Source organism: Colius striatus, chromosome 2 (assembly GCF_028858725.1).
Source record: "Colius striatus isolate bColStr4 chromosome 2, bColStr4.1.hap1, whole genome shotgun sequence".
NCBI lineage: Eukaryota > Metazoa > Chordata > Aves > Coliiformes > Coliidae > Colius > Colius striatus.
The window spans coordinates 111,123,448-111,151,437 of record NC_084760.1 but is presented as its reverse complement, the minus strand read 5'-3'; the positions used below and the strand labels follow the sequence as shown (position 1 = coordinate 111,151,437).

The window sequence follows — 27,990 nt, the reverse complement described above, 5'->3', positions numbered from 1 at the left end:
TGATGATGAGATCAAAGGTGGCAAGGTCATGAATTTTATAGTTGGGACTATGTGTTACTTAAGGTACTTCTTGCATTGAAAAAAACTTTCTGGAGAAGTAAAAAATATTTCTTCTTCAGGAGTACAAATTGGGGCATTCCTCACACATATTTAAGGTGAATTGACTTGCACTTGTACCTTGTCAAAATTTTGTCCTTAAGATTTTATGCCTTTGAATAAATTTCCTAACTTGAAACTGAAGTAGAAAAAGGTGTATCTGCTGTTAAATGTTAAAAACTCTTCGTAATGATTTTTTTTCAGGTTCTGGAGTCTGTTTCTGAAGATGTTGGGTTCAACATAGAAATAAAATGGATCTGCCAACAAAGAGTAAGTAAATGTGTATGTGATTTACTTTTGATGGTTTACCATTCCTATGGCTAAAAGCTTGTGATTTGAAGGGGCAATTTATGAGCTGTAAACAAAAGCATAGTTGGGTTTTTTTTAATGTGACTTTCTGTTTTATTATAACCCATTATCTTTAAAACTAAGAGTAAAATAGCACCACTCTAGCAAATGAAATGTTTGTAGGACTGAGTTCATAAAGAAGCCCAGACTGCTTTTAGTAGAATTTTTCAAGTCAGTGACTCAACAGATCAGGCATTCTATACATGGCAGAAGTGAGAGGACTGGTGACTCCTGGTGTGGGATCAGCTACAACATGGTGCAGTAATACAAGCAACTGTTCCTTTCTAGTTAACTATACTGCACACTCAGCTGGATTGCTTAGTGCTTGGTCTGGAACTGTTGTCCAGGCTAGGACTGGAAGCCTGGAGTAAGGAAGTAAACAAAACACAGTGGTAGGTGGAAGTCTGTATGCATGCAGACATGCTACTGCTCTGAGACAGGTCAACTGCAGAAAGACTGGTATGTGCTATTTGCAAAGACAAAGGATATTTATTTCTACGAATCTTATTGTTGCATTGTTGTATTTAGAAACAGCAATACCTGTAAGAGTGTTTTAGTGAACTTTCATGGAATTCCTTGATGTTTTCAAAATTAGAAAAGACTTCCTAGAAACTCTCCTTGGATGGGAAGACAGTGCATTTTTCAGTCAATCTTATTGATGTTAGAATTCAGCTCCACCTCACAGACTGACAGTCCTGTGGAATTGTAACTAGCTTTCAGTAGACTGAAGGAGTAATGTCTGTATTCTGACTGACAAACTGAATCCTCACTTTCTCCAGGTTGTATGAATGGCCATTGCTGGCTAAATTACTTTTAGTAAGCTTTAATTTAAATGTCTGAAACTTGTCCTTTCTTTTTCTAGGATGGACAGTGGGATGGCAACTTGTCAACTTACTTTGATATGAACCTCTTTCTGGATATTATTTTAAAAACTGTGTTGATGAATGCTGGAGGAAGAAGAATTGTCTTTTCTTCTTTTAATGCAGATATTTGCACAATGTAAGTTAACAAGAGATGAACAGGATACTCAACAGGAAACAAGTAACTGATGTTTTGATTAGACCTAAACTTTGGTTGCCAAAGTAGGTGGGAATGGAAACAAGACCAATTTACCGTTTGAGCTGTGCCAAAAATAAGACAGGAGAACAGAGGCACTTGACAAAAGTATCTGCTGCTTCTTTCTGAATGCTTCAGTCTTTCTCAAGATAACAGAAAGGGTCAAGATTTCTTCTGACATCACAAAGTCTTTTTCAATTACACGTGAGGGGTACACAAGCCTAACTGGTGTGAAGTACTTTAATTCGTAAATATTTTCACTCTCACAGCCTTTTGAAAAGCTCAGAAAGTTGAAAGCACTTTTGATTATGTGTGTTTTCCTTGTTTTTTTTGTTTGGGATTCTTTGTTAAACAGTTGCTTTCATTTTGTAGAATGTCCTATCCAAGGTATGGGGACACAGAAAAAGCATAGGAGTTGATCTGAGGAGCAAACAGTTGGGATGCATATGAACTAACAATGTGCTGTAGTGCTTTGTTATCAGAAGTGATTTAGCACTGGTAATGAAACGCTTCATGGAAATCTCAACTGATGAGAGACTGCACTGATGAAATACCATTGAAGGGTAAATGGGCAGAACAAAATGAAAACGAAGTACTGATTAAAGAGTTAAGAAGCAAGTGTACAAGAGTGTGTAGCACATTAATCTGAACACTTGGCTTCCAACTGTTGTTCGTACTCCTGTGCTCTTATCCGACTTGAAAAGTACTTTAGTAAGGTTAGGTGTTGTATATTAAACATGCTTAGAAATTCTTATCATGAATCTTTGTTTTATTAAGAAGAAAATCACATAATTGAACCATCTTCAAGGATTTTATGTAACGTTTTGAGGATGTGGATCCAAGTTCAGCTTGAAATCTAGCTTCCCTTAAACTGTATGATGCTCTCCTTAGTAGTTGCAAAAGGAGCAGATGGAGCAGCTTGACAGATAGTTTGATACCAAGCTGTAGTAGCATCTTGCTTAACAAGCTAGGAACTAGAAGAACATGCAGTAAAGACCACAATTCTCAAACATTGAGTTATCCTGCTTTTTAACATATGTTGCTTGTGAACTCTTTTCCTTATAGGGTTCGGCATAAGCAAAACAAGTATCCTGTGTTATTCCTCACCCAAGGAGAGTCTAAACTCTATCCAGAACTTATGGATCTTAGGTCTCGTACAACTCCGATTGCCATTACTTTTGCCCAGTTTGAAAACCTGCTGGTAAGCTGATGAGTTCTGGTATTACTCAGTATTCTGGTATTACTTCATTTCAGTAAAATGAAACTAAATTGTTACTAATTGTTGTAAATCTACTGGTTTTAACACTAATGCCTGAAATTACAACTAACCTCATAACAGAAATATATTAGCATTTGGTAACTACCAAAATAATGTCCTTGTTTCAAATGTCTGTTTAATGCATTGTTTTAAAGAATAGTGTTACTAGTCACCTCTCTTAATGGTATTGAATTATTTGTTATTATTAGGGATGACATTGTAAGGACCTTCAGGCATCAAAAAAAGATTAAAAAGCCTGACTGGGACTGTTTCAGAAACACCCCTACCCGTTCTGTGGTTCTCTGGATTTTAACTGAAGTTTCCTGTATTTTAGGGAATTAATGTGCACTCTGAAGACCTGCTGAGGAATCCATCATATATTAAAAGGGCCAAATCTAAAGGCTTAGTTATTTTCTCATGGGGTGATGATGCAAATGACCCAGATAACAGGAAGAAGTTGAGAGAATATGGTGTTCATGGGCTAATCTACGACAGGTATTTAACTGTGTTTAAAAAATAATAAAACTGAAACTATTGTATGTAGATGGGTGTGAAATTTGACATTGATCTTTGGGTGACTGGGTCCAGAATATCTTCCTTTTGTGCTGTAAGTAGAAGCTGTCCATACACCCCGCTTAAGAACAAAGCTAACACTAATTCTTGCTCTTTCAGCTGTGTGTATGAAAGAATTTGATTCTTTTCAGGTTAATGTAAATGTAATTTGAGTCTTTGAAGAGCTAATGCATGGCTTACACATCCATGATGGCACTTTTTATATGTCATGGTGAGGACAATGTTTAGCTTTTTGACTGAAATGTTCAGCTTTCTACATTTAGGTATGGAAATGGTTAGCACAACCTAAAGGAATGATTTTTACCTAATATTTTTCTAACATTCTGTTGTGTTTTAAAGCTGTGAATTCACCATATTTAATATTAAAGTTAGCTTGGAGTGACTCCCAAGGTAAACTGCCAAATTAGTCACTTCAGAAAGTAGTTCTTATATTCACTCAGTGCTGGGAGACATCAGAATACTGTGGCAAACCTGAACAAAAGTGTTATTTTAGTTCCTTACAGAACCCAAGTTTAAGAAGTTTAAACTCTTTTATCATGAAATATGTGAAACTCATTATTACAAGGTGATGATTAATTTGAGAAGCTGCATTTAGTGAGAATTTCTGACAGATAAAAAAGAATGTGTGATTGAGAAGGCATTAAGTGTAACTGAAGTGTGAAATTCTAGAAGAGTTTCAAACTGTTTGCTTAAACAAAGGCATTGCTTTATGTAGTGATTTATCTGGAAAAAAAAAGCAGGGGGAGAAATTGAGTAGCTGTCCAGGACTATGTTTCATAAAGTACCAACTGAGACTCAAATGAACATAACCTTGAGGCAAGAAATGAAATGTTTGCTGTTGAAGTTCTAGACTCTGTGTAAAAAATAGTTAACTCCCTTCAATCTATTCTTGACTCTTGAGAGTCTTTGTGGAGTGGTTGATCCAGTGCTTCTCCTCCAGTGCCCAGAGGTCTCTTCTTGTATTGTATAGAATATCTCATTCTATTCATTGCTGATGAATAACAAGATTTTTAGATGAGGGGTCAGCTTCAGACTGAAACATAAGTTCTCTTTTCTTTCTACAGCACTAGTACATGTTGTAATTCTCCTACAACTTGAGATGAATGCCTGTTTGGTACATCAAAAATATCTCTGGATTAGTATGCAGATGAAACAGTGCCCAACTCTTTAGTGTACAGACATAGGGTTGGTACACATGCCATAGGCTCAAAGTTTGTAACTTGAAGTGATAAATTACAGATCTTATAACCATATGGAGGTCTTAATCAAATACTTCTGTATCAAGTGTTCTTACAAAATATATGTTCATCTGATCTCTAGAAAACTGGATTAGTAGATTTCTTAATTACTCCTGATACAAGAAAACTACTTTACTGTGCTGTCGTGGTTTAACCCCAGCCAGCAACTAAGCAACACACAGCTGCTCACTCACTCCCACCATGAGTGGGATGGGCAGGAGAATCAGGAAAAACAGTACCTCGTGGGTTGAGATAAGAACACTTACTAACAAAAATGAAATTAAATATAACAACAGCAATATTAATATATAAAAATAATAATTTTAATTAAAAGAAACATGAGAGAGAAATAAAACCCCACTCAAAACTGATAGCCAATGCAGTTACTCACCACCCACAGATCAATGCTTAGGCAGCAATACATTCCTCCCTACCAACTCCCCTCAGTTTATATACTAGGCATGACATCCTATGGTATGGAAGAGCCCTGCAGCTATTTCACGTCAACTGTCCTGGCCATGATTCCTCCCAGCTCCTCGTGCATCCCCAGCCCGTTTGTCAGCCAGGCAGGGAGAGAAGCAGAAAAGACCTTGACACTGTACAAGCACCGCTCAACAGTAACCAAAACATCCCTGTGTTATCAGCACTGTTCTTAGCATAAATCCTAAACACAGCTCTGTAGCAGCTACTAGGAAGAAAACAGGACGTAATGGTAGAATAGTAAAGCAAGTGACAACTTTTTCTCACTTCATGTTGTACTTGTTACTTTCAAGTCTTAACACTGCTTATGTAACGTTGCATTTATTGGAAGGCTGCTACATGTCATCCTCTGTCCGTTTTTGTATTGTTCATTGTGTTTTCAGTTGCAGTGTGATAGCAGAACAGCTTTTACCTCATGTTTTGATGACCAGCCAATTCATTGAAATTGCTTATAGGCTGTATTACCTTCTGGATTTAACAGAAAAAAGTTCTTAACCTTCCAGCACTATTTAGAACATCTACATTCTTAATGATATTCATCTCCTCTCAGCACCTGCCCCCTGCATCTCTTCCATCTTTTTGGCATCTTTCTAACTTTATTGAGAGGAACCTCAAAAATCAGTATTAATTCCAAAGCTGTTTAAAAAAACAGTAGTTCAGTGGTACACTTTCTCTTTCTTTGTTCAATTTATAAACAGCAATTGAGTAGTAAGCAGTTACCCTGTTTCAGTGTGATCGTTGCAGGCTCCTTAACTCTTAATTTCTAAACATTATTGACTTTTTTCTCTGTAGGCCAAAACAAATACTGGAGTGGAATTCTTAATTATTTTTCAAAATTGACTAATTGTCTGAATAGATGTAAATTTAATACTAAATTCCTTAGAAAGATCCTGATACTTTCTGAAAATTCCATCAGATATCTCAAGCTAAACGTTCTGAAATGCAGGTGGTACCTGCAAGTCATGGGTGACATGTCTAAATGTAAAACCTGGCAGCAAGTGTTTCCATTCACAGCTGGAGCTGTTGGCTAAAGAGGTAGTCTTACAAAGTTAACAGTTCAACTTGTCAAAAACTTAAATAGGTTTGGTGTAAATATTCATATTCTAGGATGTTTTAAGTTTAGAAAAGAGATCAATTCAAAACTACTGTGCAGCAGAACTCAAGTGAAGAGATGTAGATACCTGTTTCACGGTCTAGAACTAAGTAGGGACTGCTGTAAACTGTTTGAGTGTAAAGCCAGTTTATATTATGGATGCATCTTCAAATTCTAGGGTGTGTCCAGGACCGAATCAAGATGTGCTGCTTCTGTTTTGCAGAATGTTTGTTCTCTGGACTTGAGGCCAAGTCTCCAGATAGTTACCAAAATCTCTGTGCTTGGTGTGTTGTGTTGCTGTGTACTAGACCTTTACTTAAATAACTATCTTAAGTCTGGTGTGCCTGAGTAAGCTAGGAAGTGAATACAGGAATTCTAGTCAATTGGAGGTTGCTTGGATGTGGCCCGGAGTTATTGCATGCAGTAATTATTTCGAAGATGATAAACTGTCTGGGTAGAGATGATTTCTATAAGCTATTTTTTCCAAACTTGAATCATCCACGTAGAATTGAGCAAAACCTAGCCACTTGTGAAGATGGCAGAAAAAACGTGTCCTGAATACCAAAAGTTGCTGATATCAAGTATCGGGGGAAAAAAATGCAGGTAGGGGATCTGACTTTGTTTTGCATGGAGAAAAACTGCAAGACTAAAGCTGGGAAAAGCTCACTTTGATGCCACTGCTATCAAAAAAACAGTCTCACTGGGGCAGGGGAAATAATTTGTGTGTTGGATTTTAAGTTTTTGTTTTTTCCATCCAGTCCTTTCTCCACTTGGGCTGCAGATTATTAGATGTACCCAAAGTCATAAAACCAAACAGAGGGTCTAGTGCATTTCCCAGGACAATAATCTGTGGGGTTTTTTAGTTAGCATTCATCTCGGCATCTAAAGTATCCAAACCACTTGTGTTAAAAGTGTAACCTACAGAAAACGTGCCACCTGTGCCTCCAGGTCTGTTTGGGCCTTAATCTAGAGAAATACTTGAAATGCATGACTGGGTATCTTCTGTTCACACAGGAAATTACATCTTGTGCTTAAAGCATTTTTTTAGTTTGATGTCCAGATCTTATTTAGAGAGTAAACTTTAACCTGTTGTAGCAAAATTCTCTAGATTGGCAAAGATTATGAATTTCAAAGCAGGGTTTGCCAGGTGATTTTTTTCTGATGTTTTTCTCTCTTATAAGCTGTGTAAACAGTCAAGGAAATACTTCTGTGTATCTCTGTAACTCAGTCAGAACAATGCAGTCTGATGTTTTTACACCACTTGGCTATATATTAAAATACCAAGGTGGAGAGGGAGTGGGTGCTAACTTGCATTCTATTTTTTTTCATTCACTTTACATTATCTTGAGTTCTGTTTGCTTGAAGGATACACGCAGCTGCATGAATATAATTAAACCAGTGATCCTCAAATGAGTATGCTGAAAGCTTTTTCTATGAGACTCTTCAGTGTGTTTGTCTTCTCTCTTTACGCTACAGTTCCTCACGGCTGCGTGTTGATTTGCAGGCTTCAAGGAAAAGCTCTCTATTTGAAACTCTCCAAAACTAACATAAATTTTGCTGGAATAAAGGCAAAAGCGTCCAAAACACTTGTGAAAACCAGAAGACTGTCTAAAACTGACATTTTATTTGCTTGAAGCTGAATGTCACTTAAATAACAGCATGGATAATTGAATTGACATGTTATGCAATGGCAGTCTAAGTCTTTCCTGTTTTGTGAACTGCAAAGTAAACTCAGGTTTACCTTGATGTAAAGAAAATGTGAAAGTTTTAATCAAAAAGCTTCAGACAAACTGTTTGAACATGAAAACAGTGTTTTGGTGCTACTGGTTTTTTGCACGAAGCAGTAGCAAAGAATGACAGCTATGGCTGAGACTTGCTGGATGTTTGTGTTTTCAGAGGCTGGAAAAACACCTGATAAGAGCTAAGCACGTCAGTTCTATGCTCACCCTATAACTCTGCAATGTCCTGCAAAGCTTTTTGTAGCAAGTGCTAATTTTAAACAGCAATATTCAAAGGCAGTCTTTTCTGCAGGGCTTGCTTATTAATAGGAGGTCACACAGAATCTTAAGGGTTGGAAGAGACCGCAAAATATCATCCAGTCCAACTCCCATGCCAGAGCAGGGCCACCTAGAGTAGATCACGCAGGAACTCGTCCAGGTGGGTTTTGAATGTCCTCAGAGAAGGAGACTCCACAACCCATCTGGGCAGCCTGTGCCAGTGCTCCCTCACCTGAAAAGGGATGAAGTTTTTTCTCCTGTTTCTTTGGAACCTCTTATGTTCCAGCTTGTTCCCATTGCCCCTTGTCCTATCATTGGACATCACTGAGAACAGCCTGGCTCCATCCTCCTGACACCTGCCTTTTACATAGTTTTCCTGTTGAAGAGTGAGGGATGGAGAGTTGAAGGTTTGGGGTTTTTTTGTTGGTGATGTTGGAAAGAATTCATGAGAAGCCCTGGAGCTATGCTCCTATTTTTCCAGCTGCTGGTGTATTTTTGTGGACCCAAACGAAAAGGAGGACAAGAAATTGAGGTACAAGGGTAACTGTGCTTCCAAGTGTCTTCTCTGCTTTGCACATGTGGTTCCAGTGGGCAGTCTGAAAGGAGCCTGGAAAAGAGTATTAAGCAAGAATTATAGTGGAAAAGCTAATACAATAACTGCCAGAAGCTAGTTAGAAAGGTGCTTAGCCATCTTCTGTGAACAAAGAGCTTAGAAACATGCTTTGGCTCTTCTACTGTGTAACTGATAGGAAGTGCTTAAGATTTTGAGTTCCTAAAGCGTGTGGCTACATAGAAAACTATTTACTAATTTCAGTGCTTTGCCTGGAATGCATAGTGACATTTATAGTGTGTAAACTTATTTAAAGGAAGAAAACATAGTTCTTATATGCATCCTGGAGGGAAGGAAAGTTGGGCTTTTATTTTGCAGATCATTTCTACTAAGAAATTTCTTAGGCCTATATTAGGTTACAGATGCTGTGCAAGTAACTGAACTGCTGTGCCTTCTGTTTGAGTTCCATAGTCCTTCTAGGAGTTTCTTTACAGAAATTATCTTTGATCTTACTGTAGGGAACGTGATCCAAGCTTTATGTCCTGCAGAAATGTTTCCTCATTTGAATCTCATTTATTGTATCACTATTTGAGCTGTGTGTTGTTTCTGATGTCTTAGACTTGCCAACAGTTCTCAACTTTTCTTGCCAGGGTAAAAAGGAACCTGGCACTGTATCATATAGCACTCTTATTTTTATTGTGACATTGTGTTGCTCTTTGACATATCTTGAAATTATGGTATGAAAGAGAAAAAATGATGCAATAAAACCAAGCCACTTACTTGAAGGAATCATAAACAAAAGTATGAATATTCATAAGAGACTAAGGCAGAAGCCATGGCAATTTCTTGCAGAAATTTTAATTTGAAGGAGATAAACCTGGAGACCTGAAATACCAGAAGCTGTTTAATAGCTGCAAGTGATAGGAACTGGATGCCAGGATTTAAATTTTGTGTGTTAAATAGCATACTCATGTTAGAAATTCATGTCAGGAGATCAGAATGTATCCTCGTCACAATCAGTGTACCGAATTTAGATTACAGGAACATGAATGCTTTTGCTTTAGAGTGAATTACACCAAAGTAGTATTGGAGTTCTGCTCTGTGCCTACACTGTCAAACCCAAAATGTAGGTTGGATTTGGACAGTCTGGTACAATGCTGACAGTTCAAATCCTGCACCTTTGTTTACATGTGTGAAAACAAAAGAGGATGTAAAATACTATAATACAAACAAAATATTTAAAATAGCATAGAGAGTTAAATTTGCATTAGGTATGAGTAAAGGTCAGATTTTTCTGTGGGCTTTTTCACTCTTCACCTAATATTGTAATGGTAACTTTAAAAATTGATTCTGAATTGAGGTATGTGTGAAACACTTGTTGAAACTGTAAGTTCATTGGGAATGATGGACACAGAGTATATGATTATCTGTTCAAACAATCTCAGGGCTGTGACATTTCTTATGCTTTTAAGTTTGAAGCCTTGAACTCTGCTCTTACTTCGCTGCTTTGTACCCATAAAATCCCATTTTTCAGGAGAATAAGTTTAATACCCATGAGTAGCTTTGTAGTATAGCCAATGAAATACTAACTGCTGTGTAACAGGAATACCATTTCATATTTCAAGCTGAGTGACAAAACTTAGGGCACTGACCTTGAACATACTGATTTATCGACTTGCTGATACCTCATTTTATTCTGGTAGGGAAAAAACCCACAGTGGCTTCATCTAGTCTACATTTCTGTGAAAAGTCAGGTTATACTGATCAGTGTTTTTTCTTTTCTGTTCAATAGGATATACGACTCGAATCCTGAACAACCAAATATATTCCAGGTGGAGCAGCTGGAACGTCTCAAGAAGGAGTTACCAGAGTTGAAAAGCTGTGTGTGTCCCACAGTTAGCCATTTTAAATCCATATCTCCTTGTAAATGTCATCATAGTTGCCTGGAGGAGGAAGCTGTAGATAACTTGAAAAGTGTTCAAATGCAAAAGGACTGATTCTAGGCAGAATGCTGGTTTGTGTCTGTTTAACTTTCACCATTGGAACAGTGCTGTCTAGACCTTCAGGTTTGGTTTTTTTTGTTTTTTAAATCCCCAAATAGCAGCAATAACTGTGTTCCTCCTTCCTGACAGTACCTGTTAAATTTTCAAACAATGTTGAAATATTCAGCCAGCTCTTAGTTATTGTTTCAGTTTACATATGCAGTTTTAACTTTTTCCTTTAATCAAGTCTCAAGTCTTGAAAAAGAAAGTTATTAACACTAAGTGTGCTTTTTCAAATAAAATATATCAAGCAGTCTGAGGAGTAGAAGCTCAGAAACAAAGTTGTAGGGGAAGAACAATGATCTGATATTGAATACATTGAAAATTGGTTTGACTTTGATTTTTACTTCAATGCTACAGCTTGTCAGCCTGGATCTGACAACGGGAAAACAAGAGAGAGAGTTCAAGATCCAAACAATTAGATCTGGCCTGAACAAATTGGTACCTCATCTATGTATTTGCACTGATAGATCCACCTGTACAAAGCTTTGTGCCATCTGTAATTATCTAGATCTTTTTAAGGAAACTGCAGTGCATATTAACTCATTATGTTTCCCCCTCACACTTCATTGTAAGCTTAGGCTGCTGCCATTATCTTCTGATCTGCCAATTCATTGGTACAGTATCTGTGTACTCCACTCAAGGATGAACCACGAGTACGATTTTCCTGTTTAATTAATCTCTTACAGGCCTGCTGAACTGCAGAAACATCGCAAGTAATTTTAACCATTACAGAAACATCTTCAGTGGTTGAAAATCTCTTTTGCACAGTAACCTTGATAAACAAGAGTATGTAACATGCACACACTCTACAAAATGCATGCTTTAGCTATTAAGCATGAAATTTAGGTGTTTGCTGAGGTCCTTGCATCTTTACGGTGCTAGTTATGTGTGAAAGGGTGCAAGGACTGACTCAACTACTTCATCTTTGCCTAAAACCACAAGCCTATTAGTCACAAAAGTTTGAAGTTAAGGACTATACCATACATGGTTTGTCTTATTTACATAATCCAAGCTCCTGGCTTTTGTGTTTTGTGAGATTGTTTTTTGTTTCTCCTCAGAGCAAGAATCACAAACGTACTGAATTCAGATAATCGGTGTTCCGTTGGCTGCTATCTGTCCTCTGTAATTTATTACCAAGTCTTAGTTTAGAGTTCTTACTAGCTATGTATGCATGTCCTTTTTCCTCCCGAAGTTGCAGGTCATGCCAACGCAACAGCTGTAACTTTCTACTGAAGTGTTAATGTATAATAAGAATGGGAAATATTTATTTTTGTTTTCTCTTGTAAATTGACAATGAAAACAAGAGTGTGTACTATATTCTTTATATACAGTCATTGCTACATAGAACTTGATTGTACAAAGAGTAAAGCCATTGCAGAGAAGTGCTCTAGCCTGCACTGCTGAGCAGTTTGAAACAAACAGCTTGTTTCGACTTGCCTTGTGCATTTTAGTATTCATCCTGCACAAACAGCACAGTAATGATTAGCTATCTGGAAGCTGTCTTTTATTAAAAAAAAAACCAAAAATTAAACCAAAGTTTGGAAATGTGTGAGCTCTGTTTTTTGGGAGGGAGGGGACACTCAACCTGATTCTTGACGTCAGGAACCTGTGGCTGTTATCTGATACAGCAAGTCCAGATTGCTCACCTATGTGATTTAATTCCTTTCTCTTTTTTCCCTGTTTGTATACTCCTGTGAGGTTCTCTTACCCAAGTTATGTGTGTCATGAATGCTCATGAATGCTGTGTAGAGTGTCCACAGAGATGCTGAAAGTGACAGCTGTTCTATGGAAAGGTGGTTTAAAAGTGCTGTCTGAAGCACCCTTTGGGACTAATTACTGTGAAGGGCTTAGATGTCCTTAAGAACTTGTTTCCCAGCCTTCAGATGCTCCGAGAACAGCATTTGCTTATTTTGTTTGCAGGGGAGCGGAATAAATACACCTACCATGGTGATGATATGACAAGATGCTTTTGAGCAGTGTTATGATTTTAATATATATTTGCTATCTCCTTTATTTAAGAGTAAGTTGTGTCAGCACCTTTCTCCAAACCGTACTGGACTGTAACACCAGCAGTTCTGCCATAGCTGACAGTGCAGCGCAGCAGGGATCCAAAGAGCAGGGCTGTGGGAACTGGTGTTTCTTCATTAATGTCCTACCAAAAACCTCCTCTTGAAAGGAAATGCTGTGATAAGCAACGACAGTAATGTCCACCTGTATCACTCTGGTAAGCCTGATGCTGAAATGACTAAGTTTAATTAGGTGAGTTTCATGAGACTTCATCTGAGGGAGGGGAAAAAATGATTCCTAAAGGTGAGACTCACCTTGTTGAATTTGTAACTGTTGTGACCAAAGAGGATTTTAGATACTCTTGTGAAGTTTTTCAGTCCCTCTGCCCTCCCACAAGCATACAGCTGCTCTGCATTGCTGCCCAGATGGGGTGAAGGCTCCTGGGAAGTGTAGGATTTCTGCTCAGCCTGGCTGCCTCAGCAGCTGCTCTCTTGCATGGCAGCAGCAGGTCACTGAAGTAAGCGTGAGGCCTGGTGAAAGGCAGTTGTCAGTGTTCTATTTGGCCAGTTTGTAAATCAGCACCATATAGGTTGTTTGGTGCCTCTAGCTCCTCCAAAACCTCAGCTCTTCCTCAGCTGTTAACTGTCTCCCTTCTTACAAGCATCAAAGCAAAAACAGTGAAAGATAGTGGCTTTGTTGAGGGGACCGCTGTCTGAAGACAGTCATACAAACCCATACAATTCAACAGAAAACAAAGACATGCAGAGAGCCTACAATTTAACCTAAATTGATGGCTGCTTCCAGAAGGTGTTTCCCTTGACCACTTATCTTGCAGGTTGACTCCTGTTCTCATGTTGCACACCCTGTTGCTGGGCTTGTGCTGCAGGAGGCTGTTCAGGGGTGGCCAGGAGTCTATCTGCATAGAAATGAAAGGCAGGAAACTATCCCTAGCTGATTAAGGGGAGGGAACCAAGGCTGTGAGTGCTTTTAAGCATGAATTTTATACTGAAATCTGCTTTCTTTGGTTGGCATAGATCCTACCACCTCTATTTTTTCACTGCTTGTTGGAGACTACTATGGTCTGGAGCACAGATGACTGCTCCAGCCAGGGGACTGCTTCTGGTTTTTCATTAATCCAGGGCGGTGTGAGCTGTGGTAAGGGAGGCAGAGTTCCACTTTCCTTGGTGTTGGGGCATTTCTTGTTGCTCCCCCTGCCAGAGACTGAGCTACACGTGACTGAGGAGATCTGTGTTACTTCATACTCTGGCTCTGTCCCCTGTAAATAAGTGGGAAGAGAACATTGCCTTAGGAGGCGGGAGAATGAAGGTTCCTGCACACATATACTTAGGTAACATGATATTTAATTGCTGTGATAAACCTCTGGTAAAGCTCAGACACGCACAAAGGGGAAGAGAGTTCAAGTGGTTGATGGAAGATGGGCAGAGGAGTGACTCGCACCTTCATTCTAGTTTATGTTCCCTCGTGGCCAAAGGCACCGAATTTGTCCCATGCAAAGCTCTGCCTCAGTAGCAGGAGGGGATTTGGTCGCAGGGACCACTGTAGGAGGCATTTAGAAGTGAGGTTTACCCCTGAGAGTACAAACACGCTCCGAACTAGGTGATTACTTCCTAGCACCTCTCCTCGGTACGGGCAGGCTCCGGCGGCAGCCGGGGCCCGCCCTGAGGGCGGCGGGGCAGGCCCGAGACCCGCGCGGCACCGGCCTCCTCGGCGCGGCCCCGCCTCAGGGGCGGCCCCGCCGCGGGCCAAGATGGCGGCGGGGCCCGGGCGGTACTTCTGCACGGCGGGCCGCGGGCTGGAGCCCTTCCTGGCGCGGGAGGTGCAGGCGCGGCTCGGCGCCACGGAGGTGAGGGGGGAGCCGGAGCCGGGGGAACACGGCCGCGTTCGCTTCGCGTCCCGCGGGGGGCGCAGGGAGTGGGGCTGGTCGGAAGGGACCCCTGAGGTGCCGTCCCCGCCGTGAGCAGGGACAGCTGCCCGTCGGTCAGGCCGAGTCCCCTCGCCAGCCGCGGTCAGACGGGGTCTGCGGTGCCCTTCTCCCTGCGAGGGGCTGAGGAGGCTGCCGGGCTGCTGCCAGTGCTCGTCCAGAACAACTTCCCGGTGTGGTTTGGTTTCTCTTTACCCTCGAGGTGGATTTCGTCTCAGGAAAAGTCTTCTTCAGCACTGAGGCGGAGCCGGCGGAGCTGAGGAAACTTAAATCTGGAGAGCGACTGTTTCTGCTGCTGAAGAAACACCCCCCGCTTGCACCTTCTAGAGATAAAGGTGTGGCACCGGCTTCTTCCATCGGCTCGTCCTCTCCACTTCGCTCACCCTCCCTGTGCTCAGGAAAGTGTCGTTCTGTCTCCAAGCCTTATTTACAAAAGGAGTGTTTAGTTTACTATTTACTAACAACTATAGTTCTAATTGACAATATTTTTTACTCAGGCGTGTTTTCAGTGCCTTATTTTATTAAAGCAGAAAATGGCCTTAAAATTGTTTAATTAGATCTCTTACTAGTTGGTATTCTGCTGATATTTTACATGTATGCACATGTGAGAAGCAATTCTGGACCCCTGTGTGCATTTTAACAAGGACTCACTTTCTTTTAGGGGAAATGGATCCAGATGTGTATCCTGTGTCACTTAACTGCCAGTACAGTGGTTTTTGACAAGTCTCAGCTACTCAGGTCACATTCTCTTCCAGTGTTGGAACAAGAATTTCAAGTTAGATGGAGTAAGACCTGTCTACTGGCAGGGATTTTATTTGGGAGATCATCGATGTCCTTCAGCTTTGAGCATCAAATTTAACCATGATTGTAAGATTTAAAATGAGAAATAGAAATACCTCTTTTTTTTTTCTCCTTCCCGTTGATTAGCTTGAAGGTTAAGTAAATTTCCTATACTTTGTTACTTGCTCTGTAGTGAGCTCTAGAGGACTAACCACAGGTGTAAGTTCAGGTGTATCAGAGACTTTGCAGAATTGGAGGCAGGGTGATGAGTAGCAAGGATTGATTGCCTTCATAAAAGAATAAATGTGTGGCTTTTTACCTGAGCTGAAGTAGGGATTCATGTTCATGTCTGTCTTTCAGTCCTAGAAAGCATCTTGTATCTCTAATCAGGGACCATGTGCTTTCTGGGATGGTAGACTGCTTCTCTGGTACTGGGACTGACTCTCAGAGGTGGTCTGCCTTTGTAGAACTGCAGCATTCAGCCCCTGGATGATATAGTCTTGGTTCTGCAGAGCTTGTAATTAAAAGGATGTCAGGGTCCCTGCTGGTGGGTGATGTGGGTGTTGAGAGCTCAACTGTGCCTGTGATGGCAGCTGCTGCTGTGGTTCCTGGATGAAAACTGAACACAGTCTCTGTTAACAGCTGTTCTTAGTCTATCAGAAAACCATATGTGGAGACTGAACTACTTAACCCAGAACTGCCTTTATTTCCAGGGAAAATACTGCATGAGATCAAAGGTCTTGTCGTTGAGGAACCGAAGTACTGGCTGGATGTTATCTCTATTTGGAGAAATCTCTATGGGTGCAAGGCGAAAAAAGATAATGTCTCTCAAGAAAACCCATCACCTCTCAAGAGAAAGTCAGAAGAAGAGACAAACATTGCAACTAAAAGACAAAAGACAGAACAAGCAAGAGTGACTGTGTCTGGAAAATGTCAAGTGGAAAATGGAGAGAGGTGTATGGTGCCAGAGAGAAAGAGTGATCATGACTGCTGGACTGAAAGCAACACTTCTTTACAAGACCCTCCCAAAAGCAGTGAAGGGGAACAAACTGCAAATGAGCAGCTTAGCTTCAGTTTCAGAGTTTCTTGTCGTTGTAGTGGAGCAATTGCCAAAAAGCTTACTTCCCAGGTATGCTGAAGTGTGTTCTACAAGAATTTAGTAAAGATGCAGGAAGGTGTGTAGTTGTCTTTTCAGCTGTATGTTGTGTGTTTAGAATAACAAACTGATGGAAGCTTTTTCTGTGTTTTTCTCAAAAAGACCTTTAACCTGCATTTGCCTTAAATAGAAATACAAGGGCAGTTATTTCTGGTCACTGTTACCCTGAATAGTTTTCAAATCAATGTCCTTTATTGAGGGTAAGTAAAGGTAAGAGGTTGAGGTAGCTGGGCCTCGGGAGTCTGAGTGATAGTAGTTTAGAGCTACTTAAACGACCTTTGTAAGGACAGTGGAGCCAGACTTGTCTCTGTGGCAGACAGTGTAAAAGGCAGCACAAAACCAGAACTTTGCAGCTCAGGTGGGTTCTGGCTAGCTATTAAGGTGGACTTGTTCCCCAGCAGGGTGATGCAACCCTGGCATGTATCCTGAGGTGTGGATGTTTGTCCTTGTCAGAGGGTGGCCTTTCCATCTGGCCTTCTTCACATCTCTACTGCTTTTCCATTGTGAGCAATATACAAATTAAAATCCTTATGTAAAAACTTATGTAGATTTCTCTTACTTGAAAATAATAGTTGTTTAACTAGTTTTTTTTTTTCTCCTACTAAAGCTAGTACCTGGGGAAAGTGGGACACATGAGCCTGTCAACAAGAATTTTTGCTTAAGTTTGTGCTGCATGTTTAAACTCTCATACTCTGAAGGTAGTCAGAGCTTTCTAGGTGCCATAAAAGCACTGAGATGGTGAGTTGCAGTTGTGCATTCACAGATTGCCTCTTAGTTAATATAGTTTACAGCCCTCAGAAATATTTTGTGTGTTATATAATTCTAAAATGATGCCAACTTTTGTGGCAACTTGAGTAGGGCTTGAACTTCAGCCTCCCACACTCAGGGTGAGCGGCAGTCACTTTGTTCTGCAAGGTGTTCACTGTGCTCTATTGTGTCTTTGTTCAAATCATTCTCCTTGGGATAGAGACTCTTTTGCCAGGTGTGTTTATGAGGGTTGTGCAGTCAAAGCTGTGACCTGTTGGTGTTGCTGCCTGCGTTCTTCCCCCTTGCAGGAGATTGGAAGGGCCGTCGGCGTGGCACTCATGAAGCAGTTTGGGTGGCGAGCTGACCTGCGAGACCCCGACCTAGAGGTACTGGTGCTTGTCTGTCAGATGGCCTTTTGCTGCTTCCAGAATTTACTCCACATATTTTTTGTTTTGTTCTCTTCTGTCTTTGCACTCAGGGCTGTAGCCTCTCCTTGTTTGTTTTTCTGCTGCTGAATTTAACTCAAAATGACCTGGTAGTGCTGAGCAAAGCTTTTCAGTATCCCCTCTGTGTGTGTTTCTGTGCCTTCCAGAGCACTTAGGTAAACAGCAGACCTGCCAGCCTAGGCTTGTGTATTAGGGAAAGATCCATACAGATCATGTCTCAGGATTCAGCACACAAACTACTGGACTGAAAAGGGAGGTGAGGGCAGCTGGTTTACCCTCTGTAGGGGAAGAGAGTGAGCAGCGCGGTCGTGTTGACAAGGAAATCAACTTCAGAATACTCTTTACGGGAGAGCCTCCTCCTGGACCCTGTATCTTGACAGCTTGCTTGAGGCACCCTCCATGGTGTGAGCTCTCTAGAGACCTTGGAAAGGACTCCTTGCTCTTGACAAGCTGTTTCTCTATCCCTGTCCTTGGTGTATGGAAGCTGCCCTCAGCACTGATGCTGAGAGATTTGAAGCCCTATTTAAAAGTTCTGAGTTCACCTATTGGCTGTGGTTTTCCCAGGCTGTGCATCAAGTAGAGCTTTGTTTAGCCTCAAATTGTTGTCCAGACTGTTGCTCTGAACCCATTCAAGTGCTGAGGACTGGTATCTCTCAAAAGGATCAGATTTCTGTTTGTGCTTCCTGGGATTTCTGTCATATGAAACCTTTTGGGATGTTCTCTGTTGGACAGGAGGACAATTTCTTTGAGTTGCCTTTATTTCTAGAAGGGTTATCCACGTTTACCTTCTATGTCAAATGCCTCATTGTGGCTTTTGGTTTTGTTTTGATGTGTTTTTTTAAAAGGAGGGAGTTATATGTATACCTGAGTGCTAATAATACACAGTGAATAATGTGCTTAGAATGAATGAGTATATGAGTAAAAATATGCATTCAGTGTTACAAAAGCTGGTTCCCTTAAAGATTCAAGTGCTTGCAGATGGATTCCTGGCTGACAAAATTCCCCTTGCAGCTTGCTTATATGTTAAACCCTCTTTAAAGTGGCATTCAGGTTACCTAGTGTGAGTTCTTCTGATTAGTCATAATTGTTGAAAGCATAATTTTTTGTTCTTAAAACCTAGGATCGCAAGTTTGTAGAAACATCTTCTGTGTCTGGTTTAAATGAGTTAAAGCTATTGTCTTGTCAGGTTGAGAGTTCCTAATGTAACAGTTTTTTCCCTCTTTCAGATCTTTGTACATCTTAATGACATCCACTCTGTGGTGGGGATTCCTCTTTTGAGGTAGGCCTCTTTCTCACCAGATTTTTCTTGGTAGTATCAGAACAGGCATCATTTCTACATAGTCTTGCTGTCCACTGTGAAAATTTGTCTTCTGGTTCACTGAACTGTCACATTAGTCTTGTGGGTTGTCCAGAGCTTATCTGGGCACGTAGGCCAGACACTGAAGTGAGTTAAGGGTAAAAGCAGGCTTTGATTTCTGTCTGTTTGCAGATCTGTCCAGTTCATTTGCTTTTTCATACTACATGGGCTTTTCTGGGTGATTGTAACATTAGTTTACATTGACTTTTTGCTGCCTTCAGGCTTCCACTGGCAAACAGAGAGTATATCAAAACAGCAGGACTGCGGTCAACAATTGCGTGGGCCATGGCGTCTGTGGCTGAAATCAGTGTAAGTGAATGCTCATGAAGGGTCTTGAGGGAAGGGGGGAGCCTGCTGCTCGCCAGAGCTGGAAGCTTTGAAGTAGTGTGGAGACTTCAATACCCCACGCTCTAATGTGTGTGGACAGAGTTTGCCTTAACCCAGGTCCCTCTCAAGAGGCTGAAAGGTGTTATTCCTTGCACAGATATATGCTTAAATGGCAAGATTTTTTCTGTTGCCCCAGCTTCCAACTTCATTGGAGGGTGTTCTCCTAAGAGAAAAAACAAAAGCAAGTGTGATCTTTCCCACAGATGAATTTGTTACTGCTGTTCTCTGCAATGATTTTTATTTTTTTCCCCTGAAGTGTCACCACAGGTGACCTGAATGTCTATCTGTAAGCTTTGTCCTGGGAGAGGAGTCTGTCTTGTTGGGGATGCATTAACCCTTTTATGTTTGTAGGCAGGTGCTTTTGTGCTGGATCCCATGTGTGGGCTAGGAACGATCCTGCTGGAAGCTGCCAAAGAGTGGCCTGTGAGTATCATAGTGGCAACAGGCAGGACTTCTGCAAGATGACTTGCAGATGCAAAAAGAAAGTTCTGTACCACAGTTATACCAAAGTCCATTACTGGAAGCAAACTGATCTTTCTAGGCAGTTCCTGAAGTGCTTTAGTACATATGTTTCTCCACAGGAGGGTGAAGACAAGTCCTACGTACTTGTGCAGGTGGGAGCCCTGTAGGCTCACACAACTCCTGCAGGGTTTGTGTGAGGCAGTCCATGGGACTTTTAAAACTGCTCCTCCTGGGATCAGAGGTGTCAACATGGCAGTACAGTCATCAATATTAGAGGCAGCATGACTGTTTGTAGCTAGCTGGGTACTTGCTGTTAGAACATAGCCTCAGTATTTCTGTAAGTTCCAAGTGTCTTGAGCAGACCAGAACGTGAAACAAAGGAAAGCACAGACTTCCCCCGTTCCTCTAGGTCTGTGTATTGCTCTATGTCAGAGTAGTAGTAGATCTCCCAGCAAGAGGTTTATCTTGGAAGAGCTGTGCAACAGGGCAGTTGTGATAAGGGTTTGTGAAATAAATACTCCTGTTTGTCAACAAAATGACTTTACTCTTTCTCTCTTAACAGGAAGCCTGTTACTGGGGCGCTGATATAAGTGATTCACAGCTAGAGGGTGCAGATGTGAATATTAGGACAGCAGGCCTGATGGATAAGATTGAGTTACTTAGAGCTTCTGTGAAAGGTATGTCTCTAGGCTTTCCAAGTAAAACATGTTTGAGGTGAGTTTTGTGGTTCTGAGATTATCCAGGCAGCGTAGGTTCTCTTGGGAGCGTGTGTAGTAGAGCTAAGTCTCAACAAATAGCTGAGTAGTGACTCTAGTGCTGGGGAATGGTTAATTATTTGTTCTCTCCCTGCTCTCATCTTTGGCAGAAATAAACTCAGCAGAAGACAAGTGAAAATATTAATTGTCAGACATGGTAGTAATTATCTGTCTTAACACTGAACAACAGAGTACATGTGTGAGAGTTTTTAGTGTCTCAGCGGAATACAGCAAGAACAAATCCATCTAAAATATGGCTTGCAACTCAAGTTACCAGATGAGTAAAAGTGGGGATCCATTAAGCACAGCTGAATTGTTGATGTATTGCAGCAGGAGTGTTTCAAATGACGACGTGTTTTTCCTGGAGAGGGATTTTGAGTTAATGAGCTACTCTTGGGAGATGTCAGACTTTAGTCTGGACCTCAAAGCCTGAGTCTAAATTATTCCTTTTTGAAATAATAGACAAAAACTGTGTGTTTTTCCCCTCTGCATGGATAATGTTGTGGGTTGTGGGTTTTTTTTGGCCTTGCAGTATTTGTTTCTTACCAGAATGGTAAGAAATACTATTTCTCATTGACAAGAATAATGTGTATAGCTTTATTTCTTACTTTAAAGCTGTGATTTGGCTTGACTTCTAGGAAAATGAAAGGCACTTTGTAAAGCTTTTCTAATAGTGAATAAGTAGTTGGAGTCTTTGTCACTGATCAGAAGCTATTATTTCTGCATGTCTTGAGATGGACTTCAGGTAACTTGCCCTTCCATTTCTAGAGAAAATTGTCATAAAATTGTGGTGCTGAAGGTGTTGATCCAGGGATGGTCCAATAAACATCTCCAGCCAGCTCTGGAAAGGCAGCTACAGAATCACGGCAGGGTTTAGGTGAGATGGAATCACTGGACATCTTTAGTTTTGTTATCTGCTTGGAGTAGGGCTAACTCCAAAGCTGGGTCAGGTTGCTCAGGGCTTTGTCCAGTGTTTGGCATCCTGAGGGATGGAAAACCCATAGTCTTGTCCTTTCGTGTACTGGTGTCAGCACAGCCTGGGCTGTTGCCAGCCTCCATCACCACAAGGGTGCAGTGCTGACCCATGGTCAAGAGAACTGCCTGCCCCCAAGTTCCAGAAGTTCTGGGGAAATACTTCAAAGACATTGGCTCCCACCGAATGTGAGCGACTGTGTCTGTAACCAGGTTTTGGGGAGATCAGTAGAGGAGTGAAGAGCAGTTTAACCTGGGATTCCTTGCCACTCGTACGTGTGCATGTAAACATCAGTGCTAAGTAACTGCTTGCAAACTTAGCTCTTTGGCATTTTGCTTGTAAAGTTCTGCTGTGCATTGAGAAGCAGCAGAAGGTTTGGAAGCATGCCCTGTTTAGGAGAGTTTTGCTATTGAGGCAAACAGATCACCAGTAACAAGGCATCTGCAAGCTAAACCACACTCTCATTCATTTGTCTCTTCCCAGTCTGCATCAATTTGGTGGCTTTGTAGTGTTGTTTGTGAGGATAAGTAGTGAAGGAGCTGTGAATCTGAGTATGTAACCCACAGAAGAGCTGTCAGACAGTTTTGTAAGGCTAAGGAGGGCACAGCTGCTGTTCATTTTTCAGATAGTCAGATGTGAAGACCTGCCTTTATTCTGCAGCGTTGCCGTTGCCTTCAGAAAGCTTTGACGCCGTGATTTCGGATATTCCATTTGGGAAGAAGTTCAAGATCACAGAAGACATACAGCTCCTACCAGATATTCTCCAGGAAATGGAGAGGTACGTGTGGCCTTTGCCTTACTTGGGGTTTGGTGTAAATGTCAACTGTGGTTTACAATCCTGAGCGTTTAGTCAGCTTCAGGTGTGCTTTATTCCAAACACTCTCCAGCTCTAGTCTGATCCTGTGCTGGCTGTGAAAGTTGTGAATCCTTTACTTGTTCTTGAGAGGCTGTTGTGGCTTGGCTTGCCAGCTGTGGAAGTGCTGATGGCAGTGCAAACTGACAAGGAATGAGCTTGTTGTAAAGGATATTTGTGAGTGTGCTCACACAAGGTATGGTGGTGGAGGAAAGGAGAAAGAGGAGAGGATGACATGGATGAACTTGAAACATGGCCAGCAAATAAAGCAGTAATCCCTTCTTAGTTGAGATCTACTTGGATAAAGTCATAGGCTTTCGCTTTGGATTCTTAACCAAGCTCTTTAACAGCCTACCTTGGCAAGAAGGATCTCAGACCACAAAATGGCCACAGTTTCCTTTCTGTTACTCTATACTGGCATGTCCACTAGCCACCTGGTCTGCTTTTAGATGCCTCTTTCTATCTCTCACCCTGTCATTTTGTGGCAGAGTTGAGCCAAAATAATAATGGGCTGTTTCTAACGGGCAGTTCAAACCATCTGCTCCTTAATTTCACTTCTTGGCTGTAAACAAATCCTTTCTGTAGGATTGTTATCTCACTCACTGATGCAGCCAGGTGGTGGGAAGATGGTGAAGGTGAGGTAGCTCCACAGAATGGCAGGAAAACCTTATGTCAGCTTGTGCTTGTCCCTTTGGCATCCTAAGCTGACTATTTTCTTGGAAGGTGGAGATGAGGAAAGGGGCCATTACCATGAGAGCTCCACCAGTAAGACTTCAATGTGAACACAGCCAGATAGTCTATTTTTTTCCCCTCATTCAAAGCCAAGCATAATGTTTCCTCATATGCTAAGAAAAACGTATTGCAAACAGTGGTTAATTTTCCTCTGTTTCCTGGGTTTAAAAGCCATTAAGGATCAATGGAACACAGACAGGAGAGACCCTTTTAAAGTTTCCAAAGGGAAAGGCCAGCTTCAGAATGACCATACCAATCTGACAAGCTCTTGCAGCCCTGGGAAGTTGTTCCTTTGCAGGCTGGTGGGAGGCTCATGTGACCCAAAATTAGGTTCTGAAGGTGACATTGCCCTCAATCCTTGGAAGAATACCAGGAGAGGAGAGAACAGTCCATCTTCCCTGCTAATCCAATGGAAAGAATTCCTGAGGTCAGAAATGTTTGGGAGTCAGGACAGGGCCTGATTCTTTGCTTTTGGAAGAGTTATGATAATAGGGAATTTAAATTCCATTTGGAGATGCAGCTTTGCTGAGTTGTGCCATGACCCTTAACGTGCTTTACCAAATGCAGCTGTCAGCTGAAGTGTCAGCAACGTTGAGTTCTGCACAGATGAATGAAGGCCAGGCAGGATGATGAACACCTAACCTTTGTTTTTTCCTGCAATTGCCAGGGTACTTCGTGTTGGAGGGACTATGGTACTGCTGCTGAGCCAAGAGCTCCGTGAGTGCATGGATGGCATTGGCAGGTGTGCTGAAAATGGCTCTCCTAATGCCAGTTCTGATGGTAAAACTGCCACTGAAAAAGCCCTGGATGTTGATGGGAGTTCTTCCTCCTTGGTGAATCACGTTGAAAAATCGTTTCCCAGCAGCCAACAGGCACATTTTGGGTCTCTGATGCCAGATGGTGTCTATGGAGTTAGCCTTGGAAAGACAGATGCTTTCATATACAAATACAGGAAGATCTCTGCTGCTGGGAATTAGTGTCAAAGTGAACTTGAGTCCTGATACACTCGAAAAGCAGCGTGGCAGTGATCTGGTGGAACCCTGCTGATCTAAATGAACCCAGTGCCATTTGTTAGCTCACCTCATTCTCTTTGGATGTCCTAAGGCACTGCTGTTTTCTCTGGTTTTTAGAAGAGGTGGAAGATGCCTACTAGTCTTTCAGATGTTTTTACTGTAAAAATACTGTGTTGAGACAAGAGTCCTCAAATCCTTGTTTAGGCAAAGCTTTTTAGTATCAGGAGGAGTTTCTTTAAGAGGGAAAGACTTCATCTGCAGAACCTCAAAACCAAATGTGATAATATTAGATGTGAATGGATTGTCATCTTCATCAGTGTTTTTAGGAAGCACATCTTTTTCTGAAGAAGTCTCCAGCTCCTTTTGAGGGCTGGATGTACACTTTACCTTGTAGTCTTGTATTTTGTTTTAAAATGCATTTCTGGTGAGTTTGAAATGTTACTGTTGAGATCTCTTAAAGTGGAAAATAAACTATTTTCTGTATTTATTCTTTGCAGCATGTGCATGTGTCTAATGAATATGCTTTAGTTTCTTAGGGTGAAAATTTTCTATCAAAAATAATGCTTCTCCTCACTTGATGATGTTACTCGAAGGGCACAGAGTGTGAGATGGAAAATCTTTCCAAGTAGAAGAACAAATAAAGGTGACTCCTAGCTGAAAAGAAGCACATGGAAAAATTCTTCTGAAAAAAAAAGAGAGATCTTAGCAGTTCGATGCAAAAGGTGTTTGGAAGGGTAGAGGATAGTCTAATTGAAGGCTTTCTCATGTCTGCTAAAGCTGACAGGGAAATATTTCTCTGGAGAAAAGCTGCAGATTGCTTTCAGATGCTATTTTGGATAAGCATTTGCAACTTGGCAAGCTGGGATGAACTCATGCATTGTGTTCCTCTGCTGTGAGCAGTAGAGAGACAGGATTAGTGGTGTGTCTGTTGTTTGGATTGTGGGGTTTTTTTTGCTTTCTGTTGTTTTTTTGTCTTGATTCTGACAAGGTGCTTTGGCTGGGTAAGGAAAGAGACTTTAATGCTGAGGCTAACTGTATTTCAAGAGACTAAAACCTAGTGTTGTTGAGGAGTGTGTGTGGAGCCCCCACAGATTTATACAATGCTGAGATGGCTTTTGAATACAGTTGTCATGCCTGTGGGAAGGGGCCTGTTCCCAGCTCTGGGTCACATCAGCTGGGGCTTTTGTATACAAATCCAGGCAGATCTCTGCTACTGAGAGTCAGTACCTTTCTTTCCCCGTGCAAGAAACCCTCAAGGATGGAGACTCCTGCCTCTCTGGTTATGTCCCAGGGGACACCACCTTCATGGAAGAGAAGCTTCCCTTACGTGTGAGTCTCCCAAGCTGCAATCTGTGGCTGCTGTCCCTCACTGCACTGTCTGGTGTAGGAGGAGTTTGGCACTCTCAGATCTGTAACTGTCTTTCAAGCAGTCACAGGCTCCTGGTAGATGCCTCCTCTGCCTCCTTTTTACCAGTCTACCCAAGCCTGGCTCCTTTCCCTCACAGGCTCTGTGCTGCAGGCCTGTAACCACTTTTGCAGCCTCTGTTGGTCTCTCTCCCGTTTCCCCACATTCTTCCTGAACCAGAGGACCTAACAATTGACATAAATCCTGGTGAGATCTCCTCAGTCCTGAACAGAGTAAAAATCACTCTTCTGGCTCTGCTAGCCACATGGCTCCTAGTGCAGCCTGTTTGTCTTACCTGTGAAGGGAACTTGCTTCTGACTAATGGTCAGCCTATTGTCTGCTGTAACCCCAAGCCCTTCTCAGCAGGGCTGCTGCCCAACTTAGAATCTCCCAGCCTGGCTCAGTGCCCCACACACAGAGCCCTGACCATCTCTTCCTTGAATACCACATGGTGCTACTTCTTGAGTTGACAGAGTCCCCTCTGGGCAGAAGTTCTGCCCTGAGTTTAAATACTACCCATGGCTATTTGTGCTCTTCATCTGAGGCAGAGCCAAGTAAACTTTGGTGTTACATTAGATGTGTAAATGATCTGGAGGGAGTATTTCTGTCTTGATCTGCATATGAAAACACTGTGAACAGGTATGAGCTGACTCCAACAGGACCTCACTGTTTGTTGAGAAACAGTGCTCTGTGCTGTGGTGAAGCCAAGTACAGAAGTGCAGGGAAGGCTGTCCTGAGAGCTGTGCTTAGTGCTGATGATTAGTGCAGTTTCTCTTGATGTTGCTTCCTGGCATCTCAATTGCTTCCAGATCAATTAATTGATCTGTTGGGTTTTAGTCTGCTTCGTATGGTTGTGGTTCTTAGCCTAATTTAGCACTGACTTATCTGTTGTCATTTAATTGCATTAAGGCAATACTTGTGTGTTCCACCATCCTTGGCTGTTCCTTCCTTTCCCATCCCTTTGTCCTTCAACCAACCTTTCACATCTCCCTTCTCTTCCCAGCCCTATGCTCACAATAATACTCTGTATCTGACCCTTTTCCCCCACCATTCTTTTGTGTTCATCTTGTACCATCCATCCTTACTGCAGAACTGGCTTCTCTGATGGCTGTGTTCCATCAGCAGTGCCTGCTCCATTTCTGACAGAGCCTGTGTCCTCTTGCAAGGTGGCCTGGGAGACCTTCCAAGGGCCTTGGCCAACTCTTTCCTGGTGCCAAGCCAGTGTGAAACACTGCTCTGGCAAAGATGGTATGGATACCTTGCATCAGGGGTAACACTGGCTTTTAGGTGATGGCAGAGGATTGTAGCTTTGGATAAGTTGTGACATGCCTCAGCATAGCACTGAAGTCTCCTAAGTATGTCAGTTTCAGTGCTAACAGATCAGTATGGTGCTCTCATCTGTTACAAATCCTGGAAAATGGAAAGCCGTTCCTCTTCCAGCATTTCCCTATCCTCCATTGCCACAGGTGGCTTCTTGTCCCAGGCAGGAGAGGTTCTCTGAGGCTTTGGCTCTAGCAAATGCTGTCCAAGCTATGACCTTCCTGGTTTATGATCTTTGCCTTTCAGGAGATGCCATTTCCAAGCTGTGAAATTGAAGTTGACACAAATGCTTTTGTCAGAGGCAGGTATTTGACTACAGACATCTGTAGCTTGACAAATACTTCATAACCAAGAGACCATCCAGGAACGGGCAGGAGTCATTTAATCCTTCTCACAGTGCAGCTTGAGTGCTTTGAATGGAAATCTTGGTCATTTACAAATTACATGGGAACTTCATGTACAAAGGGTACAAAAAGAGATGCAGGTACAGGCTGATTTAGAAGAAAAAGGTCTGTTTGGGCATTTGAGGAGGAGAAGGGCACCAGTACTCTTCTTTAGGGTCAAATGCAGAAGGCGCTGAATTAAAACATTACAGAGGATGCCTTGGAGAAGGAGATATAACTCATTTGACACAGAGGCTTTTCCTTAATTTCTTTATGTACAGATCTCTGAAAAGTAGAAATAGCTCTAAATTCTTACAGCAGCTTTCCCTCCCTCTTTTACCTCCCAGTGCAGATGTCTTGCTCTGCATAGTCTTGGCATGCTGAACTGAAGCGTCTGGTCCTGAGCTGTCTGTGTTCTCTGAGAGCTGCCTCCTTTTCAGCTCTCTCTGCTGGGCAGCTGGGAGAACTGCCTGCTGGACTGGTCAAAGGTGACAGATTTTGAAGAACTGTGCTTTCAATCCCAAGTGTAGTTTTCCCT

General features: G+C 41.8%; 2 protein-coding genes across 7 annotated transcripts in view; both read left to right on the top strand.

Moving 5' to 3' along the window:
* GPCPD1 (glycerophosphocholine phosphodiesterase 1) overlaps positions 1-12,279 on the top strand; it is a 45,463-nt gene extending 33,184 nt beyond the window's left edge. For both annotated transcript variants that reach the window (XM_061989137.1, XM_061989136.1), the window contains exons 16-20: positions 301-366; positions 1,307-1,443; positions 2,566-2,701; positions 3,093-3,253; positions 10,482-12,279. In XM_061989137.1, coding sequence (XP_061845121.1) covers positions 301-366; positions 1,307-1,443; positions 2,566-2,701; positions 3,093-3,253; positions 10,482-10,686 — 705 coding nt within the window. In that variant the 3' untranslated portion in view covers positions 10,687-12,279. The remainder of the gene's footprint in view (positions 1-300; positions 367-1,306; positions 1,444-2,565; positions 2,702-3,092; positions 3,254-10,481) is intronic.
* Positions 12,280-14,502: 2,223 nt separating this feature from the next.
* Positions 14,503-24,890, top strand: THUMPD2 (THUMP domain containing 2). 5 transcript variants are annotated; one of them, XR_009818110.1, is made up of 11 exons: positions 14,503-14,605; positions 14,886-15,018; positions 16,177-16,592; positions 17,675-17,752; positions 19,039-19,091; positions 19,391-19,478; positions 19,908-19,979; positions 20,581-20,695; positions 22,407-22,524; positions 23,999-24,768; positions 24,873-24,890. XR_009818110.1 is itself a non-coding variant. In XM_061989130.1 (10 exons), exons 1-10 carry the CDS (start codon positions 14,510-14,512, stop codon positions 24,306-24,308), a joined length of 1,479 nt encoding a protein of 492 aa, XP_061845114.1. In that variant the 5' UTR covers positions 14,503-14,509; the 3' UTR covers positions 24,309-24,831. The 5 variants fall into 5 exon arrangements, 3 of the variants coding, with proteins under 3 accessions (XP_061845114.1, XP_061845115.1, XP_061845116.1); XR_009818111.1 differs by lacking the exons at positions 23,999-24,768; positions 24,873-24,890 and adding an exon at positions 21,542-21,650 and having other exon boundaries at positions 22,407-22,480; XM_061989130.1 differs by lacking the exon at positions 24,873-24,890 and having other exon boundaries at positions 23,999-24,831.
* Positions 24,891-27,990: the final 3,100 nt, after the last annotated feature.

Excerpts from the sequence above, each read along its gene's own strand:
- THUMPD2 (XM_061989130.1), top strand. The coding sequence starts at position 14,510 with ATGGCGGCGGGGCCCGGGCGGTACTTCTGCACGGCGGGCCGCGGGCTG. Across the intron at positions 17,753-19,038 it reads TGCGAGACCCCGACCTAGAG|ATCTTTGTACATCTTAATGA; the intron begins GTACTGGTGCTT and ends TCCCTCTTTCAG. Across the intron at positions 19,980-20,580 it reads AAGCTGCCAAAGAGTGGCCT|GAAGCCTGTTACTGGGGCGC; the intron begins GTGAGTATCATA and ends CTCTCTTAACAG.